At 37.9% G+C, this 21,391-nt stretch overlaps 1 protein-coding gene across 1 annotated transcript; it reads right to left on the bottom strand.

The window, feature by feature from the left end:
- Positions 1-321: 321 nt before the first annotated feature.
- Positions 322-20,190, bottom strand: Spaca1 (sperm acrosome associated 1). The gene is made up of 7 exons (XM_070011075.1): positions 19,885-20,190; positions 13,244-13,300; positions 9,649-9,750; positions 8,349-8,455; positions 7,350-7,485; positions 1,170-1,290; positions 322-610 (listed from the first exon to the last, which is right to left on the bottom strand). Exons 1-7 carry the CDS (start codon positions 20,123-20,125, stop codon positions 454-456), a joined length of 921 nt encoding a protein of 306 aa, XP_069867176.1. The 5' UTR covers positions 20,126-20,190; the 3' UTR covers positions 322-453.
- Between the last annotated feature and the right edge of the window lie 1,201 nt (positions 20,191-21,391).

Raw genomic sequence — 21,391 nt, forward strand, 5'->3', positions numbered from 1 at the left:
ATAATTTTGATGAAAAATAATTTTGATAATCTATTGAATCAAATTATCTAATGTCTTGCTTGATAATTGGTCTAATTGTGTGTGAAAAGAGATTCTTTATTCTCCTTTACCTTCTCCAAGACATCTTCTATATTACATTTTTCTTATTTACAAATTAAAAGGCAATGATCCTAAAAGTAATCAAAGTGATTAGTAATATTTGTGTGTACCTCTAGGGAAAGGTCCCCAAAGTATTATCTGAAATGGCAAATGCTGAGAAATACAAGCAGTCTTTGATAACTGTAGTACAAAGCTGCACTGATTAAAACATTTTTATTCCTCACAATGCATTAACTCCAGACGGTGGTGAATTTATTTCAACATTAATTATCAAAAGTATTTCAGTTTATATTTTTTATAATATTGAATCTGATATGTTCTGATATTTTTGCTTTGTCATCTATCATCCATACATCATTCGTTCCATTCACTTAAGGCATCATCTTCATGTACAGGTAGTTCTGCAGGTGATTGGTCAAGTGATGTCGAATCTTTGTATCTCACAGAACTCATGTCAGAATGTATCTCAGTGGTAGAGGCTTTCGCCCCCCAGAAAGCCTTCACCGCCGCCCTGGCGGAAAAAGCAAAAGAGGAAAAAAAACAATAATATGAAATGAAAACAAAAAACGACATGAGATTTCTACCCATCTCTTCTACATAAAGGAGCACTTTTTATTCACCATTCATCTAGTTTGTAGATCTGCTTTGTAGAGAAATTCTCACACTTAGCAGAGTGTACTATTGGTATGGATACATTTGTTCAGATATGTGAATTGAGAGGTTACTGAAGTAGCCACATTTTAAAGTTGTGAGAACCACAACTGGACAACACAAATATGCGTTCAAAAACTGGTGGTTTTATTAATTGACTTGTAAAACTATAAAAATTGCATTTAAAAGCTCTGTCGGCTATGGAAATAAGTCATGAGACTGTTTTTAAGAAATTCAAAGGTATCTTCCTAAGAGATGAGGTCACTGGAGAGAGGATAATCACAGGAGAAATTAGGGGAGTTAGTGAATTTTAAGATACACATAGGAGATACCCTGGACAGAGTTTTGTAATTCTCTAGATGAGGGAGGCCATAAAGATGTCTCTCAGAGGGGACAGAGCATCACAGCTGTTCACTTACCAATTTATAATAATGAAGATCAATACAAAGATCACAAATATACAGATAATGACTCCTATGGTTAGCACAAAAACTAACACTGCATCAGTGTCTGGTCGGCTTAATCTTCTCATCTGCAATTCTAAAGAAAATTCACACACCTGACGATTATTTTTACTGGAAACAAAACAGGAAGAACTGGTAGAAAAAAAATTATTAATTAACTTGGACTCTGTGTTCAAAGTATCCTGAACATGCAAAACCATTGACAGAACTTGACAATGGACAACTATATCACCATTGTCTACAGAGTTCCATCAGTATTCCATTCTTTCTCCATCCAGCTCTCTAGAAGCTCATTAATTTATGGGTTCACATTTTCATGCATTTCTACATCTGAAGACATCTGCATACTCCCCCTTGTTTTCCCTAATTCGTCATCAGGCATATCATTAGCTAGAACATAATATTACAATATTCTTTCTTTTTCTGTTGAGGTAAAAATTCTACATAATGAACTGCACAAAGATCTTTAATGCCATTTATTTTGTTTTGGCAGATGCAAACCCACTATGTAATCAAATTCAGGTCAGGACAGATTATTACCATACCCCAGAAAGTTCCCTTAAAGCCCCTCTTCCTTAATCCTTACCCTACCTTCCAGGCACAGCTACTCCTGTTCTTTTCCATCACAGATCAGTCTAGCCTATTCCAAAACTTCATATGAATGGAAACATACACTATGCAATCTTATTGTGTGTGTGTGTGTGTGTGTGTGTGTGTGTACACGTGCACACGCCTGTTGTGGGTCTTCAACTCAAAGCCTGTAAGCTTTGCCTTAGGTTTTTCACTCAAGATTAGTCCCTTATCACTTGAGCCACAACTTCATTTCCAGGTTTTTGGTGGTTAATTGGAGGAAAGAGTCTTATGCCTTTCTTCCCAGGTTAGCTTCGAATCACAATCCTCAGATCTTAGCATCCTCAGTAGCTAGTATCATAGGAGTGAGCTTCCAGCACCCTGCTCATGATGGGCTCTTTCATGTATGGGCTTTTCTTCTTTTACATAGCATTATTTGTTAAGAGATTCACCTATACTGTTATATGCAACTACAGGTTTGGGTGGTTTTGTTTGTTTTCCTGAGCTGAAAAAAGCCAGTGTTTTAGGCATATTAGGCAAGCACTCTAGCACTGAGTTATACCTAGCTCTGAAACTATAGCATTTATATACAGATATAGATATAAATACATAGATAGATATGGATATATAGATGTTTGTATAGGTAGACAGATCTATCTGTAGGTCTATATTAATCTATAGATATCTTAATTTATTTTTGCTCTGAAGAGTATTTCTACAGTTTGTTTTTACCCCTAATGGATACCTAGGCTATATCAATTGTGGGCTAGGCTATTAGTAATAAAACCTTGTGAAGAATCCCATTCAAGTCATTTGGTAAATATTCATTTTCACTCTTGGATAAATGAAATTTAGGGTCACAGGGTGGTATTACTTAGTTTTCTAAAAATCTGTGAGATCTTTCTCAAACCGATAGTTCTGGCTATGTGTCTTACAAATTTCTCCCATATTTTGTCTTATTTATTTTCCAAATGATTGACTTTAATTTTGATGAAGTCTAATTCATTCAATATTTCCTTTTATGGTGATTGTTTTGAATTTTGTCTAAGAAATTTTTGCCTACAATGAATCATGTAGATTGTCTATTGCTTCCTTCTAAAGCTTTGAGTTTTAACTTTTACACTTAAGATTAGGATACATTTCTAAGTTTTGTATAGGATAGAAGATAGGTTAGACGCTCATTGTTTTCCATATAAACCTTCATATATTTCTACTCAATCATTTCTGTCCTAGCTCTTTCTGCTCTGTTTACAAATAAGTCTATTAAAGAAAGAAAGCTATCTATAATATGCATGTGTGACTGATTGGGTACACTATAGATAGTGGAAAGACAACAAGTACTAATTATTTTGTGAATTACATAACTTTCTCTTAGCTCTTTTGGTCATCAAATTCTAGACTCATAAAGATAATCATACAATAAAGGACCATATCATATTATATAGGTTAGTAAAGCAAGGTCCAAGAGGCTTAATGACTTGTGCATGCTATTTTGACTGTATTCAAACTGGTAAGTACCTCTTATCAGAAGTGGTCTCCTGTGTGAACAAATCTCAACAGTTTATGTCTCTACATTTTCCCCCCTCTAAATATGGATTCTCTCTCCATTCACCTTAGCAATTCTAGAACTATAAACTCAATCTAACAATTTTATTAGCTGGACCCAAGTATAACAGAAATTACACCAAAATATTTGTATTCTGACAGATTTTTTTCAATCTTTTTATTTTAAAATTATTTTAGATTTAGAGAAGTGACTAAATACAAGACATTTTTAGAACTAAAACCTGAAGAGAAAGGAAAAATTCATTTGTACTTATTCACTGCCCGGCAAAGGTTGGAGAACGAAGGGAATAAAGATTTTAGTTCACCATAACAATAGTCAATAGGGTCACAAAGACCATTTTCATATCTAAGAAAAAAAGATTGGATTTCTTATTGAAATTTTCTAAAGAAAAATAGGCTGAATTTCAATACCCTTCCTTTTTAGATTAACAAAGCTTATGTATATGTTAGCTTCCCAGGGCTACCATAACAAGGTTCTATAAACTGGGTGAATTGCAAACAGCAGAGATTTATTATTTCATAGTTCTAGAAATTAGAAGTAGGGAAAAATTGTTGGTTAAGCCATGTTCCCTTTCTGAAGATTATAGCAGAGGATCCTTGTCACCCCTCCCATTTCTTGGAGCCCCACACGCCCTTTGGTATGTAGTACATAACTCCAACTTCTGCCTCTCCTTTCATATGCCTGTGTCTTTCTTGCCCCTAGGCTTTCGCATGGCCTTCTTTCCCCTTCATGCAGTCATTTACCTCCACCTCTTCCGAATTTCCCTCTTCTTAGAAGGATAGCTGCCCTATTGGATTAAGAGCCATCCCACTTTAGTATTATTTCATCATAAGTAATTACATCTACCATGACTCTGCTTTCAAAAACATCCATTTTTTGAGTACTGGGAGCTTAGGATTTTCAAGTATCTTTGGGAAGGAGAGGAGGAAGAGCATAGTAAAGGTATTAAATTATGAAAACCTACAAAGGAATGGATATGGATTTTTTCATTAAGTAAACTATTTTTGCCTTAAAATATTTCAATTAAATATTTGTTTCAAGCCATATTATGTGATCATTTCTAACCAAAAAGAGTTGTTTGGTGTCTAAATAGCCAAAAAGATCTACTATAGTGGTGCTCCAATTATCTTTTTTGTTTGGTTTGGTTTTGATCCTGGGATTTGAACTCCAGGCCTATGCACTGTCTCTGAGCTTTTTTTTCTCAAGGCTACTGCACTACCACTTGATCCTCAGCTCTACTTCTGGATTTTTGGAGATAAGAATCTCATGGACTTCCCTACACAGGCTGGTTTTGAACTGTGATTCTCAGATCTTAGCCTCCGGAGTAGCTTACAGGCATGAGCACAGCCCAATAATAATTTTTTTAAACAAATAGATAATAGATACAAAAGCATTCTGAAAACATTTTATCTCTTAACTAATGCATGTACTAAGTCCAGTCCTAGGCTGCTTTCTCAATAAACAATGAGCATATAGGCTCTGGTTTCCAGCCTCTAGCTTTACACACCAGCAAACCCAACCCCTTTTTAATATATCCCTTTCTAACCACAAGATGACTGAACTATCACACTAGGGATCAGGCAGAGGGGACAAAGTCCAAGAATAATACATGCACATTTAATATCATACACTAGGGCAGACTGAGATATTTTTTACATATGATAATATTCTGCTCATCTTTTACCCTTCTTACCTTTTTTACTACTAATCTTTTTTTTTCTTTTTTCTTTTTTCTTGTCAGTTGTAGGGCTTGAACTCAGGGCCTGGGCACTGTCCCTGAGACTCTTTTTGCTCAAGGCTAGCACTCTGTCACTTTGAATCACAGTTCCACTTCAGGTTTTCTGGTAGTTAATGGAGATAAGAGTCTCACAGGGACTTTTCTGCCCAAACTGGCTTCGAACTGCAATCCTTGGATCTCAGCCTCCTGAGTAGCTAGTATTACAGGCATGAGCCACCAGTCCCAGCTACTACTAATCATTTTGTTTTTGTTTTTGATGGTCGTGGGGCTTGAACTCTGGGCCTGAGTGCTGTCCCTCAGCTCTTCAGCTCAAGGCTAGTTCTCTACCAGCGCCACTTCTGGTTTTCTGGTGGTTTATTGGAGAGAAGAGTTTCACAGACTTTCCTACTCAGGCTGGCTTTGAACCACGATCCTCAGATCTCAGTCTCCTGAGTAGCTAGGATTACAAGCATGAGTTACCAGTGCCCGGCTCTACTAATCTTTTTTTTTTTTTATAACAACAGATATGTCAGCAGTCAGAGTGGTCATTAGCTTGAATCATAAAGATGCTGTTTTTGTTGTTTAAAGATGCTGTTTTTGTTTTGTTTTTTTTAAGCTGCTCACTAAAGCTACTCACAAAGTTTCAATAGTAAGTAGTTTTTTGTTTATTTGTTTGTTGGTGGTATTGGGGATTGACTCCAGGGCCTTGAGCTTGATAGGCAGGTATTCTATCATTTGAAGAGTCTCCACCTCCTTTTTGCCTTAGCTATTTTTCAAAATAAGATATGGCCAGGCTAGCCTGGGCTTCCTACTTATGTTTCCCTGTGCCTTTAGGAATTAAAGGTGCCCACCACCATACACAGACACTGGTTGAGATCGAGTCTTGTGAATTTTTAGGCTTAGACTAGCCTCAAACAATCATCCCCCATATCTACCTCCCAATTAACTGGAATTACAGGCTTGAGTCATGCTTCACTTAGTTGTTTTTTGTTTGTTTTAGTCTCCCCAAATAATTAACTCTGATTTCCTTTTAATTAAGGATATTAGGTGGTGATATGCTATTGCTAGACAATAGCAGAAGATCTTTATGTGGAGTTCAGAAATAACTTCAAGAAATCCTTAAAATTAGATATCATTCTTGACACGTAGCCTCAATAACACATTGTGGCTCAATTCTTGAGAGGCTGAAGAACAAGGCTTGAAGTCAGCCTAGTCATAAAACTTAGCAAGATTCCATCTCAACCAGTGTCTGGACACTGTGGTATGTACCTATCAACCCAAGGAATGCAGGCATAAAGCCACATTCTACCTGGAAAATAATCAGGAAATAAAGGTCTTCAAGTATGAGGCCCTAAACTCAATCCCCAGTACCTTCAAATATGCGCGCGCGTGCGTGTGTGTGCACGTGCGTGCGTGTGTGTGCGTGCGTGCGTGTGTGTGTGTGTGTGTGTGTGTGTGTGTGTGTGTGTGTGTGTGTGTGTGTGTAAAGTGCCAGTGGCTCATGCCATGTAGCTATTCAAGAGGCTGAGATTTGAGGACATAGTTCAAAGCCAACTGGGCAAGAAAGTTTGTGAAACTTATCTCCAACTAACCACCAAAACTGCCAGAAATGGAGCTGTGGCTCAAGTGATAGACTGTTAGCCTTGAGCAAAAAAGCTGAGGGACAGTACCTAGGCCCCATCAAGCCCTAGTGTCAGCATATGCATCATTTTTGCCATGCTTATATATGTGAACAATTTTCTGGAGAAGCCTCCATAGGGTTGGTTGGATTCTCAAAAGACTTGTAGCCAAATACCCTACAACAAAGATGACAATACTAAAAACAGTTAAGAACATCTAAACTAAAGGAAGTAATTATTTGAATGTAGAAAATGTCATGGATTAAATGCAAGGATGGACACACAGATTGATCTCATCAGAGAACATAATCTATAATATGTAAAATTATGTTTAGGACAAGATTTACATCTTGTAATATACATCAAAAACTATTGCTATATCAGAAAGTATCTTTAAAACTTCTTAAAGAAAATTGCTGACTTCACATTTCTTAACTATACTTTTCTACACCAAAATTCTTGTAAACATTCCTGAGAATTTTATATATCCATTTTTGACTGAGTATGGTGGAAGTAAATATTAGGATATATTTCAAGTTCAAGGACTGACTTTAAATGATCAGTTTCATCTGGGAACTTATTAGTAATAAAAATTCCTATACTAGTTCTAGCCCAGAGCTACTAATTTGAAGCTGGTAAACCAAGGCTGGCCAGACACTTACCAGTTGTTGTATAGACTGTGAATTTAATTGTTGCTATTATTTCACCATTCTCCAGGGTTTCACACTCGAAAGCCATAGGATGAACATCTCTTTTTACTTCTAGGACTGCTGAATCATTTGTAAGTATAACAGGTTGCTATTTAAAAAAAATAACAAAGTATCAATGCTCTTCACTATATTAACATCAGGAGACAACTTATTTCCCTTAGCATAAGAAGTACTACTGATTCTCTTAGCCTAGTATGCAATTAATTATGCACCTGCTCATGGACTTTGGAATCAGACAATCCAGACTTCAGATACCAACCTTACACCTTACCACTGGCAAGTTACCATTTACTTCTCAATTATCCATCAAATGGAATAATTCTACAAAATGCTTCAGGGTTGCTATGTATATCAAAAGAGACTGTAGCACTTGGCTTTGGTCTAGACCCTCAAAAGCTTTTAATGATTGCTATTGTTGTTATTATACAACTCTTACATAAACCAATGAAAACTTTGCTTCCAAAATAGAATCCTTCATATAAAATGGATATATTTAAGTTCTGCATATAACTAACCCTAAGACACATGGGAAGTTTTAATCTTTCTAAATAATGAAAGTTCTGAATTCCAATAAAAAATAAAATTGTATAACTTTTAACATCATTTTTCAAACTGCTTTTTAAAAGAATTATCTGAACAGGCAGTTTTAAGGGGTGAATAGAAGTGGAGGGGGGTTGACCTAACAAGGAGAATAAAAGAAATGAATATAGTCAAAGTAAATGATTTGAATATATGAAAATAGACCAGTAAAATATGATGAAATTTGGAAGGGGAAAGGGAAACAAGACTGATTAGAATACATTGTAAACATGTACGTAATTAATAATGAACCTTTTCCATGACTTATGTAAACTAATTTTAAAAAAGAGTTGTCTGGGGTTCAACAGAACTGTGAAGCAATTTTTTTCACTCTCTAGAAAACAGCAGACTATAAATGCATCCATTACTTACTTGGTCTGGCCTTAGAAGTTTCCACACATATTTGAAACGATTTACAGGAGATACATGAATACATGCCAGTCTAGCACTTTCAAGACTTTCTGAAATTGGTCTACCCCCTGAAAAGAAAAAAAGGAAAAGTTAAAAACATAAATACTAACGTGTATAAAATTGCTTTACACAAATAGTACTTTTATAAAGCCTCACTTTTAGGAATCAATTCTATGCTAGAAGTTACTCCAAACGTTAGAGTTGGGAGTAAGTGTAGGGGAGATCAGAAGCAACAGGTACAAAGAACATCAAAAGAATCAGTTAAGGGGACTCTACTGCTCTCCATTTTTTATTCAGAATACATTTAGAGCAGAAATAAAAGCACTTGACTTTGTGATCTGTTACAATAAACTTTGTGACTTGCTAGTAATTTCCAATTGACTGGTTAGAAAAACATATTAGAAATGTTGCAATGTCAGAACTAACATCATTTAGGGCTGGGAAGGTGGCTCAGTGGTAGAGTGCTTGCCTTGCATGCATGAGGCCCTGGGTTTGATTTCTCAGCACCACATAAACAGAAAAAGCTGGAAGTGGTGCTTGGCTCAAGTGGTACAGTGCTAGCCTTGAGCTGAAGAGCTGAGGGGACAGCACCCAGGCCCAGAGGTCAGGCCCCATGACCAACAACAAAAAAAAGAATTAACATAATTTAATACAGAACAAACCTCACAGTCCCCAGTTTAAGGTTTACCAATCTACCAATAAAGTACAATGACTAAACCATCCAGAGTGTTTCACTACAGGACAAACTCAACCACGAACCCTGAATACTTCAGTGTATTATGAAGGATATGTTCATGACACTTTTAACATAACTGAAAAACATAAAGCAAGTAGAAAGTTTGCCAGAACTTCGCCTCTCTAAAAATGAATGGGAATTTAAATAAATGTTGATGGTTCCTTTTCTTTTTTTTGGTCGGTCATGGGGCTTGAACTCTGGGTCTGGACACTGTCCCTCAGCTCTTCAGCTCAAGGAAGGGCCACTTGAACCACAGCGCCACTTCCTGTTTTTAGAGTGGCTTATTGGAAATAAAAGACTCATGGACTTTCCTGCCTGGGCTGGCTTTGAACCAGGATCCTCTGATCTCAGCCTCCTGAGTAGCTAGGATTACAGGCGTGAGCCACGGGTGCCCGGCTGATGGTTCCTTTTCAAAATATCAATTGTCTCCTTGTACTCAGTGGCAATCAGAGGTTGAGAATATTTTCCCAGAGTAAACTTGTCCCCTCAGTCACACTCCAATCTTCAATAGGGAGTCCAACTTACACCCACAGTCTACTGGTCCACGGCATTCTTCTACCCGAACAAGACACTTGGATTCACCTCCAGGGCATCCATTTGTTAGTATAACTTCTCTAATACCAACACCTTTGGTAAAGAAGGCATATGTTAAAAGAAAACTAATTACAGAGGGTCTTAGCTTCCCATCCAGGTCTGTCCATCTTATCTTTTTCCCCCCTGGTACCAGCTGGCATTACCACTTGAGCCACACATCTTTATCCTGGCTATTTGCTGGCTAGCTGGAGATGGAGTCCTGTGGACTTTTCTGCCTGAATTGGCTTTGAACCACAATCCTCCAGGTCTCAGCTTCCTGAGTAACTAGAATACCAGCGTGAGCCGCTAGAGTCTGGCTTTATCTTTCCTTTTCTTTCTTCTCCGTTTCTCTTTTCCTCTCATCTCCTTTCTTTTTCTTTTCTTTTTTCTTGTTGAGACTTTTAAGATCAGAAATCAAATTCCTAAATCCAGGAGGATGGCATTTAGAATTTTCTTAGGCATCTCATTGTGAACTATTTCATAAAACAATATTTTCTCAAGTAAAATTCCTATGGTTTTTATCCTAAGAAAAAGGATTCCAGGATCATACATACATTTGAAAATGGTATATTAAAAAAAATAAAGGGATCTCTTTCTACAGAAGCTTTTGGACACTTTTAAAAAGCTAATAAATTAATATGTTATGTATGTTTTCATTGATTTAATGTGTAAAAAAATCTTACATTTCAACATCTTTAAAATCAGAATACACTTATAATTGTGGTATATAATAAGTTAATTGGCATAAGTTTTCCTTTTTAGAGTACTTAAGATGTGCTTCCTATAGCCAATAAAATAAGATGGATGAAATACACAGGATTTCCCAAACTTATCTGATCATGGAATTTTCTGGAGTTGAGAGTGGAGCTTCGGAGGAAATTTCAATATCATCTTTTACCATAAATGATGCTTTCTAATATTTAGATTCATAGTCTCTGTATTAAATATAGACAGGATAACCTATTAATAACCAAATCTCTATTTCCAGTAATATAAGTCTTTAGAATTGTCACACACTTAGGTAATGAGAAATCAGATCTTTACTGATTTCTAAAGCTCCAATGAATTGTCTTTCATTGCCAGAATTATGGGAAATGGCAAAATGCTGGATGAGCCACTGATAAGACTTCAGTCACAGGCTCAGGAAGAAACCACCCTGGTTTCTTGTCTATCAGATTCCTTTTTCAGTCTTTATAAGACATTAATCATAAAACCTATCCTCAGAGGAAAGAAAGGTTGAGGACTACACTGAGTCACTACTGAGTTAAAGTAACAAACAGAAAACAGTGCTTCTCAAAGTTATGAGAAACTCAAATCACCTGGAAACCTTACTAAACGGTGGGTTCTCAGTCTGTCTTGAACAATCTAAAATGCCACCTTTCTAAGAAGTTCTTCAGCAATGCTGATGCAGGTGCTCTGCGGCCTACACTCTGAGTCCCAAGGAGACTCCTCATGCAATAAGGAGATAGAAGGATAAGAGGGGAAATGTGTCATTTGATTATAAGAGAAGGCTAAGAATGGCTAAAGTATTGCTCCACTTGAACTTATGAAAGTGGCACAGCCTTATTCTGCAAGACATAGTTTCCAAGCAAGTGCTTTATGTGCTTATTTAGCCAAATGCTGTTCATTAAGATGAGCATAGGTGTGAGACTCTACAAGTGACACCCAAAAATTTACGTAGATATAAAAGAAAACTTTTGATGAACATTTAGGAGTGAATTAGCATTTTTTACTACATCATTTTTTTTCTACATACAAATTGAGAAGCTTAGAAATATTTTAGATATATAACATCGTGTTCCTTGCTTTTTTTCCTTAGAACTTATCTGACATATTATATCTTTTAAATATTGTTTGTGTGACACTGCTAAAATATACATTAATTGCCAGGCACTGATGGTTTATGCCTGTAATCCTAGCTACTCCTTCAGGAGTCTGAGATCTGAGGATTGTGGTCTCCAAGACAGCCAGGACAAGGAAGTCCATGAAACTCTTCTTTCCAATCAACTACCAAAAAAGCTGAAATAGAACTGTGGCTCTAGTGGTAGAGTGCTAGTCTTGAACAAGAAAAAGCTCAGGGACAGTGCCCAGGTCCTGAGTTCAAGCCCCAGGATAGGAACAACAACAACAAAAAAAAATTTGTGTGTGTGTGTGTGTGTGTGTGTGTGTGTGTGTGTGTGTGTGTGTGTGTGTGTGTGTGTGTGTGTGTGTGTGTGTGTGTGTGTGTGTGTGTGTGTGTATCACTTCTCTCTCTTTTTTTTTTTTTTGGCTTCATGCTTATTTCATTTGTTTTTTCAGCTGGTGCTCTATCATTTGAGCCACTCCTCCAACCCTGCTTTTGTGGGGTGAGAGACAGGATCCTGGGATTTTTTTGGCCTAGGCTGAAAGAATCATGATCCTCTACCTCTGGAGCTCAGCCTTTTTGGTAGCTAGGGTTAGAGGCATGACCCAAAAAAATAATAACAAAAAACCCCTTATATTTCTTATTCAATGGCAGAGCTGTTTGTTTTGTTCACTGTATCTCCAGCACATACAATACCAGATACACAGTAAGCAAAGATAAAGATATCTTTTATAAACAACTGAAAAAGTCACTTGTAGTCACTGTAGATATTATTTATCACTTGTTAAGTGATAAATTATAAATCACTTAAGTGATAAATAGTATCTACAGCAGGCTTTTAAATAATAAACAACAATATCAGTTACTGCAACTAAAAAATTCTGATCTAGATCTTCAGAGATATTCTAAGGCTGATTCAAGGTAAGATAAAATTAATTTCATTTGTAAATTATCTGTTATCTTCTTCAACCCCACTGCACAGCAGGTATTATCAAAGGATGGTTCTCTAACTAGAAATCTAAGCTTCATTGTAAACTTGTTAAAAATGCAAATTCTTAGGCCCAATACAAGTATTCAGAAACTCTGGTAGGCCCTACAATCTGTTCTAACAAACCCTTCAGGCATTTAGTGTATATATTTGAGTCTGAGATGCTCTAGTCTATTATAACATACATAGATTCAGCCCTAACCCCATGTGAGAGAGTTTATGTTCAATTTCTAGCCATTGAATGAGCAAAGTAAGCCATGTTCTTTATAATATTATCTTCCCCACAAAGCCAACAGCTCTTTTCTCTAAGACATGAGACATACAAATGGGAGAAACTGAGAATTTGGAATGGGCTATTGCAAATAAGCATATTTCTTGATAGATTTGCCAACACAGTATGTGGGAAGACATCTGTGAGATGCATTGGAAAAATCTCTCATTTTCTGAACATCTGTGAGACAGAGAAAATTTTACTTTAGTGAAGACAGCTTTAAAAAAACAGTGCCAAAAAATAACAGGGAGTTGGCTTAAAATAAAATTTAGGGGTTAAGAACTGAAAATATCTTACCTTTTAAAGCAATCAACCAAGTGTTGCCGATATTAGACATACAATACAATGAGAGATGAACAGAAGTAAGAAAATGACAAACAATTGCCACATTATCTGTTTGTACCTCCCCTGACTTTACGATGAGTTATTCATCTATGCTACTTACCACACGTGACTGTGCACATTCCGAATTCTACTTCTTTGATTATTGTCTTGTTCGAAACTAAAGTGTAAAGATACATTATTCAGTAATATGAAAACTTTTCAAAGAGAAAACCTCCTACTTGGAGATAAAGGATATATTTATCATAGAGATAGTAGATATGTCTTTTTCTACTTAAGCCAGCAAAACAAGTAAAAAATACTGTTCCTCCCACATTCACTGTTATTATTGAAATCAAAAGCAGCCTAGATATTTAAAGTTCATGAAGGTAGGAAATAACCTGCAAGGAAAGCTTGCATTTAAATAATGTTATATAATTTAGTTTATTTTCCTCATAAATTCATACATGGTGAGTTAAAATCCTATTAAAAGTCAGAAAAAACGAGTACCCACTCTGTTAAGAGTTGTACCTTTGCCTTTCTGCTTGTCGGTCTGCTGCTTACCTTCTTGCCTGCTTGTTTTCTTATTCAGTAAAGCTTTGCCAAATTTTCTTACCATTAAAATAATCCAGATAAACACAAAAATTCCTTTCCATTTTAGAAACTCTTTTTTTTCTTGTCTCAATTTCCTAACACCCACTCACACACACACACACACACACACACACACACACACACACACACACACACACATGCGCATGTGCATGCACATACACACGTACACACACACACCACAAAATTCCATTAAAAAAGCAGTCTTTGTAATAGGTACACATAAAATTAAAATTATAAAAGTTATAGAATGTTTTACTTATTTTCAAGGTAAAAATGATCAATTTAAATATTTCTGAGAATTTATTTGAATACTTTTTTTAGTAGGATAATCTAGAAATATATACTCAAAAAGCTAAATATTCTTAGTTCTAAATGAAGTTTGGCACGAATTCTATCATCTATTGTAAATAATTAAGTCTTCATAATTTGGATTAGTCCTGAAAGCTCACTAGAAAAAGTATAAAATGCGGAATCAGAAGACAATTTTTAGAAGACTTATCACAGGGCAACCAATTACATGGAAAAACATACTAAACGTGAAGTCTAAATAAAGTCTAAAGAGCTCCTACCAATAATTAGTTGTGAAGAGTGTGAACAAATTAATTCAGCTTTGGCAGACCTAGTTAACCCTTTGTAAAATTTGGAAATAACTACTCATCTCATTTGCTATATTATGAATTACACAACCAGGAACTGTTAGCTCTTGCTGGTAATCCTAGTAACTCAGGAGTCTGAGATCTGAGGACTGAGGTTCAAGTAAACTCCAATAGACAAATTTGAGAGATTCTGTTCTCTAGTTAACAGCACAAAGCTTGAAGTAGAGGTATGGTTCAAGTGGTAGAACACTAGCCTTAAGAGAAAGGGAGTAATCAGAGCCTTGACTTCAAGCTCCAGTACAGGCACAAAAAAAGAATATATACATACACATATATTTGCATATATATATGGAGTTTACATATTAACCTAACATGATGAAAGTATTCTGCAAATTGTTTAGTATCATAACATATTTAAGATACAATAATTACCAAATTCATATTCATTTTATAGTTCTCAATTTCATACGTTACTTAGACTTTTTCCTATTTTAATTGTTACAAATCTGCAGTTTCAGAAACACTTGATTCTGTATTTTCAAGCACTAAATACAGTATCACGAATACACAGTAGGCTCTTGATACAAGTCAGTCAATATACTTGGCTTTGTCTACCATGATGTGCCACTTTTGAACTGACTTTTTTTTTTTTTTGGTCGGTCATGGGGCTTGAACTCTGGGCCTGGTCCCTGTCCCTCAACTCTTCAGCTCAAGGTTAGAACTCTACCACTTGAGCCACAGTGCCACTTTTGGTTTTCTGGTGGTTAATTGGAGCTAAGAGTCTCAGATTATCCTGCCTAGGCTGGCTTTGAACCGCAATCCTCAAATCTCAGACTCTGGAGTAGCTAGGATTACAGGTGTGAGCCACAGCCACCCAGCTTGAATTGATATTTTTATATTTGAAATGTTTAAATACTTACAGGTAACACATTATAAGACAGATGTTAAAAGCTAAATTCTGAGCAAAGGAAACATGTATAAGAGACTGAGTGGTGGATTCAGTTTTATCATAACCTCTTCTTCAAAAACCATTTGTCAATCAGCTCTACTATTCACTACCTATGTAACTTTGGGAACTTTCTCCTAATCTGAGTTTCCTCCCAGAAAAAGCTAGGTGATTGAATTAGATAATCCCTGAAGTTCCTTTCAAGCTTTAATGTTCTTTGATGCACTGAGTGTCCATTAAGGCATTCAATGATTTTTTAAAATTGGAACCCTACAGAATTGGATTTCACTGTGGCATTTCATCCTCAATATTTCTCATTAAATCCGAATAAGTAAAAAGGAAAAAATATGATATGAATGTCAATAAAATTTGATGTGTAACTGGATAAAGAGTAAGATCCACAGATGCTAATTAACTGGTTAACAGCAATGTGGTAGGATTGGTGTGTCACAAGTTCTCTCCTGCTCAGCTTTGTATTAATGGCCTGAGAAAGAACCCTGAGGGCTGGAAAGGTGGTTCAGTGGTAGAGCGCTTGCCTTGCATGCCTGAGGCCCTGGGTTCGATTCCTCAGCACCACATAAGCAAAAAGAAAAAAAGCCGGAAGTGGCACTGTGGCTCAAGTGGTGGAGCGCTAGCCTTGAGCTGAAGAGCTGAGGGACAGCGTCCAGGCCCAGAGTTCAGGCCCCATGACCGGACCCCCCCCCAAAAAAAGAACCCTGATATCATGCTACTTAATTTAGGGTCCTGCAAAATCAGGAAAGTTACCAAACAACTTTCAAGATAAAAGTCTGGACCTAAAAAACAAAGAATGAAAGAATGGGTAAAACTAACAAAAGTAAATCTTAGGCATTGAGAAATAAAAGTCTCATATAGAGAGCTGAGAAGGGAACTATCCAAAAATACTGTATGTGTTATCTTAATTTATCGAAGAACATTTGCAAAAATGAATAGAGCCTCAACAATGAGTTCACTAGAGGGTTTTCTAAAACTCCAATGAGTTTTAAACTATATGTTAAAAGCCTTTGTCCACAATGAGGCAGGAGATGACCCATTCTTTGTGTTCTAGCCACATTCTGGAATGTTCTCTTCAGTTCTAGACCCAGACCCCACACTGTAACTTTTTTTATTTTGTGCCAGTCTTAAGGCTTGAACTCAGGATGGGGGTACTGTCCCTGAGGGTTTTTGTTTTGTTTTGCTCAAGAATAATGCTCTATCACTTGAGCCACAACTCTACTTGTAGCTCTGGGGTGTGTGTGTGTGTGTGTGTGTGTGTGTGTGTGTGTGTGTGTGTGTGTGTGTGTGTGTGTGTGTGTGTGTGTGTGTGTGTGTGTGTGTGTGTGTGTGTGTGTGTGTGTGTGTGTGATATTAATTGGAGATAAGAGTTGCACAATTGTGTGTGTGTGTGTGTGTGTGTGTGTGTGTGTGATATTAATTGGAGATAAGAGTTGCACAAGACTTTCCTGCCTGGCTTTGAACTGTGATCCTCAGATCTCAACCTCTTGAGAGCTAGGATTATGGGCATGAGCCACTGGCATCTGTGTAACTATTAATACATACTGTATTACATAATACATAATATATTAATATAGTATAAGTATTATTACCTATCATCAGGGAGCAATGATGATCTTTGATCATTTTTTGGAGATTATATGAAAGCTTACTTAATGACTATTCTTTATTAGAATGAAAGAAAATGTAGTTTTGTACTTTTATATGATAATACTCAATAAAAGTCATTCTCTACTGTAATTATGCATTTATAAATCTTAGGATATATTGATATAAAAGTTATAAAACACATTTTAAAAGTTATTTAAGATGTAAAAATAGTATAAGGATATAAATCTAACAGAATGTGATTTTTTTATTTTGAAACAATTTATTCATAATCCATAATTAACTTTTGATTGAATCTCAATTTTTCCAAGTTATGTTTTAAAAAGTCTAAAATAATAAAATTGAGAATGACTGGAATTGCCTAGAATGATGTAATTATGAAATGAACCAGGACAATTACATTAGTCTGTCTTTTCTTATTGCTTCATATTACCTTTAAGGTATTTTGAAAGTGCCTACAGACACCTTCTTCACAGCCTAGTCTGGTTTTCACCACATAAAGTTGAGATTTCAGAACCTTTCATTTTTCCACATAATGGCAAAAAGAAACAAAATTGACAGAAAAAAAATTTCACAAGTATGAAAACAAATTAGAAAATGACCACAAGGGTTGGAGTTGTGGCTCAGGTGGTAGAGAGCCAGCCAATCAGTGGAAGCATCAGATACCAAGTTTGAGTCCCGGTCTCAGAACAAAAAAATAAAGATGAATACAGAGGCAGATAGCAACTCTTTGGGTGATAGAGATAATGTGAAATTGATAATATAAGAAAAAAAATCTTTGTGAGAAATGATGCTATGTTAAGTGAATGTCCTGGCTAAATTTTCCCTAACTTAAGAATTGATGAGAGAATATTGCATTCTAAAGGTGAAAATTATAGATTCATAGACACCTTTCAAGTGGATGGATTTGATCCTGAAATGTGACAATAACCTGGATCATATTGTTTTGCTAAAAGTATGTGGATGGCATTCCTTCTTATGTTTATGCACCAATATTTAACAAGCTTAGTAAGCAATGGGAGGTATGTATATAAGGGTGACAGAAAGAAAATGGGTGTCATAGTCAACTAATCATCCCAATCAGTGTTAATAAATCTGGAAATGTAAATGTTTTGCAATTACGCAGCAAAAAAATGTCATTCTTTTCAACAAAGTGTCTTCTCAGTTTTCAAAAGTACTGTTTTAATAATACAAATGTGACAAGAACCAAAGTAATGATAAGTTAGATGTACTACAGATGTATTTGAAATCCAGAAGTATATTTACAAAACCAATACATTCCAGGTTCAGGCTGAACAGCTAAGCATTGAGTTGCATTTGAATTACTTTGCTCAGTATGGTATATATCTCCTAGCTTTGGTGACATATATTTTTTGAGGTTTTACTATGTTAATCTGTACAAAAAGTCTTTTAAGCCAGGCGCCAGTGGCTCATGCCTGTAATTCTAGCTACTCAGGAGTCTGAGATCTGAGGACTGCGGTTCAAAGCCAGCCCGGGCAGGAAAAACTGTGAGACTCTTATCTCCAATAAACAACCAGAAAACCAGAAGTGGTGCTGTGGCTCAAGTGGTAGAGCACTAGCCTAGGGTTAAAAAGGGCTGGCAAGTTTTAGTCATGGTTCTGGAAATATTCAGATATGTGACCTCTGATTGTTTACTGTTCTGTATTTCTCACAAGAAAACACACATTTAAAAATCCCAGGAGTATAGTAGCTTCTCTCCAATACACAAATGTAGACATGAAGACACTAAGAGAATAAGTAACTTACCTACATTTGAACTTGAAGTTAAGACATTATCATTCCATTATCTGGGCATAGCCTAAATAATATATGGCATTTTACAACTAAAAGTATCCCTTGACCAGTTTCATACTAAAATTGTTCCATTACAGACTAAAGGGAAATAATAGCTATCAGTCATTCTGTTTTCTTCTTCTCATATTTCCAAAGCCAAGGACCTTTTCAAGCTGTCTGTAATGTAATGTTATCAAGGCAGTAAAAACCTGGACCTACCCCACTATTAACCTCAGATAGCTAATTTCTTTCTGATACTCTGGGGGTCATCAGGAAAGAAAAGAAAAGCTTACTGTCACACACCCACTCTCAATGTACAGACTGAGGGGCACAAGAACATCAAGGAGATTAAGAAATCTCTGCTGGGTCATTTATGGAGGAAGGGAATCAACCTCCTTCCAAGGGCTGCAAGCCTGTAACTGACATTTTACCTACCAGCATGTGAGTTACTAATCAATATAACTTGTACACTAGCTTGCCAAGTTTATTGCTTAATGAGCCAGCAGTACCAAGCAAATTTATGTATCCGCACAGGCTCATTCTCCCTGTATGTCCCTAATGTTAACCATTATCATCTAACAATGCCCATGGAGTGGATCACTCCAGAGGTATTTTCTATTACCACCATTCCTTTGTCGGAATTTAAATATATAAGTTGCTGAACTGTCGAGGCTCTACCATGCTGTCATAGAACTGGGAGATGGTAAAGATACTGGTCTTTCTAGATGCGCCATAGTGAGGGGAATTCAGCTTTCTGTTTAACTCCTTTCCCAAGGGCAAATGTGGAAAGGAAGAGGATTTCAAGTAATTTAGAACTTGAAACAAAAACAAGAATTCTTCTACCCTGGGATGAGAATAAATGCATGCCACCAGAATCAAAGCGATTCCCTCTCCAGGGAAGCTACTTCCAATGCCTTCAAACAGTGTAACTTTCTCCAAAGCCAACAAAGCACACAGTATGTCCGCAGCAGTTGGTTTACAGTGTGCTTATTTGTTTCTGCCACTGCAGCCTGGAGCAATCAGCACCTCCCTCCTTCAGGGTGCTAAGCATGCACGAAATGGGTCCGCTGGGGGCTGATGTGTGCAAGCCAGCTCTGCTGCCCGTGTGGCGGCTGGTCCTCACTGTCCGAACCCAGGGCAGGCCCGGGGCCTCCACAGAGGCCTCCTCCAACCCAGGCAGCCTCCCGCCCTCACCGTCCTCCGCGGCCTCAACCGGGACCTCCTCGGCCACCTCGGTGTCGTTATCCTCCTCCTCCTCGCCCTCGCCCTCGCCCTCGCCCTCGCCGTCGGCCTCCGCCTGGCCGTCGGGGCCCAAACCGGGATCCTGGATGGCAGCGGTGACGTTGGTCCCACACGAGGACTGGAGGCCCGCCAGGAGCAGCCAGCCGACGGCCAGCAGTAGTCCCGCCGAGCAGCCCGCGCTCCCAGCGCTCATGGTTCTCGGCCCTACGGCCGCCAATGCTCAGTCACAGCCCCAGGTCCCCAGGAGAGGTGAGAGGAAGAGAGCCGCCACTCCACCGACTCCGAACTCCCGCCCCGCGCCCAGGCAACCATTGAGGCGTCATGGTTCGTCAGCGCCGGTGGGCCAGCCGAGGCTCCACGGCTGGAACGCGGCGAGGGAGGGGCCACGGCGCCACGGGGCGGGGCGTAGAGTTGGAGGCGGGGCTTCTGGTGTTCGGGGCGGGGCAAGTGGGCTGGAGCTTGGCCTAGGGCGCTCGCAGGGCGGGGCGGAGCGGTGGGGCATGGTTCTTTGTAGCTTTCAGGGCAGAGGCAGGCTGGAGCCAAGCATGCTGGGAACAGGGCCTAGGGAGCTTGAAGACCAGTCCCAGTGCTAAAGGGCAATGGAGCACTGTAGGGGGCTGGGCCGAAGACACCTAAATCAGGCCCCCCCCCCCACTAAGGCAGGGCCATCTTTTCCACCATAGCCTCAGGTCAAATTTAAGTTCACAGTCCTGGGTGTGGTCTGGAACTCAGGTCACTCTGTGCTGATTCAACTGCTAGCTGCTTGCATTGCCTGCTTGCATTGTTGCATGCATTGCCTGCATGCATTGCCTGGGTTCATCTACCAGCCCGCCAACTTCCTCAAATGTCTTGCAGGATTTTTTCCTGAGTTTTTTTTTCGTGCTTCATATGCGCTTGCCAAACTAAACTTCTTAGATCCTGAAGCATTCTTCATGTGACTTGGTTTTAAATTTCTCCATCCCAAATCTCCGACTTGGCATATATCAAGTAGGATTTGTCATAGCCTTATTTTAAGTTGGATGTCTCAGATTGGATTCGTAACAGCTGATGAGGCTTGGTCTGCAGAGGATGCCAGGGGAACATGCGCTTTCTTTGGTCTGAGCGCTACTGTGAATGGAGCTCAAGCACGTTCTATTTATTTTTAAATAATATTTTATTATTTTTAAGTAGTTGTAGAAAGAGGTTTCAATTCAACATGTCAGTTTGTGAGTACAATGCATCTTTATCATTGTCACCCTTTCCCTCATTCTCCAACATCTCTCCCAACCCCACACATCTTCTCAAGCTGCCTGATTCCATTTTCACACAGGTACATTGAATATTATGACTAACCTCCTCTCTCCATTTGTCTAACCCCTCCCGTTCCTTTGATCTCATCCTCTAAAATACATGCTTCAGCTTCTTTGAAAATCCTTTCCTTAAACTGTAAGTTAGATGTTCGAGAGTTACACTTTTAAGC

Source organism: Dipodomys merriami, unplaced genomic scaffold, assembly GCF_024711535.1.
Source record: "Dipodomys merriami isolate MVZ:Mamm:240054 unplaced genomic scaffold, mDipMer1.0.p SCAF_8, whole genome shotgun sequence".
Taxonomy (NCBI): domain Eukaryota; kingdom Metazoa; phylum Chordata; class Mammalia; order Rodentia; family Heteromyidae; genus Dipodomys; species Dipodomys merriami.

Coding starts and splice junctions, on each gene's coding strand:
- Spaca1 (XM_070011075.1), bottom strand. CDS start 20,125: ATGAGCGCTGGGAGCGCGGGCTGCTCGGCGGGACTACTGCTGGCCGTC. Junction 9,751..13,243: donor AATGTGCACAGTCACGTGTG/GTAAGTAGCATA, acceptor TCTTTACCAAAG/GTGTTGGTATTAGAGAAGTT. Junction 7,486..8,348: donor AACTTCTAAGGCCAGACCAA/GTAAGTAATGGA, acceptor TTTTTTAAATAG/CAACCTGTTATACTTACAAA.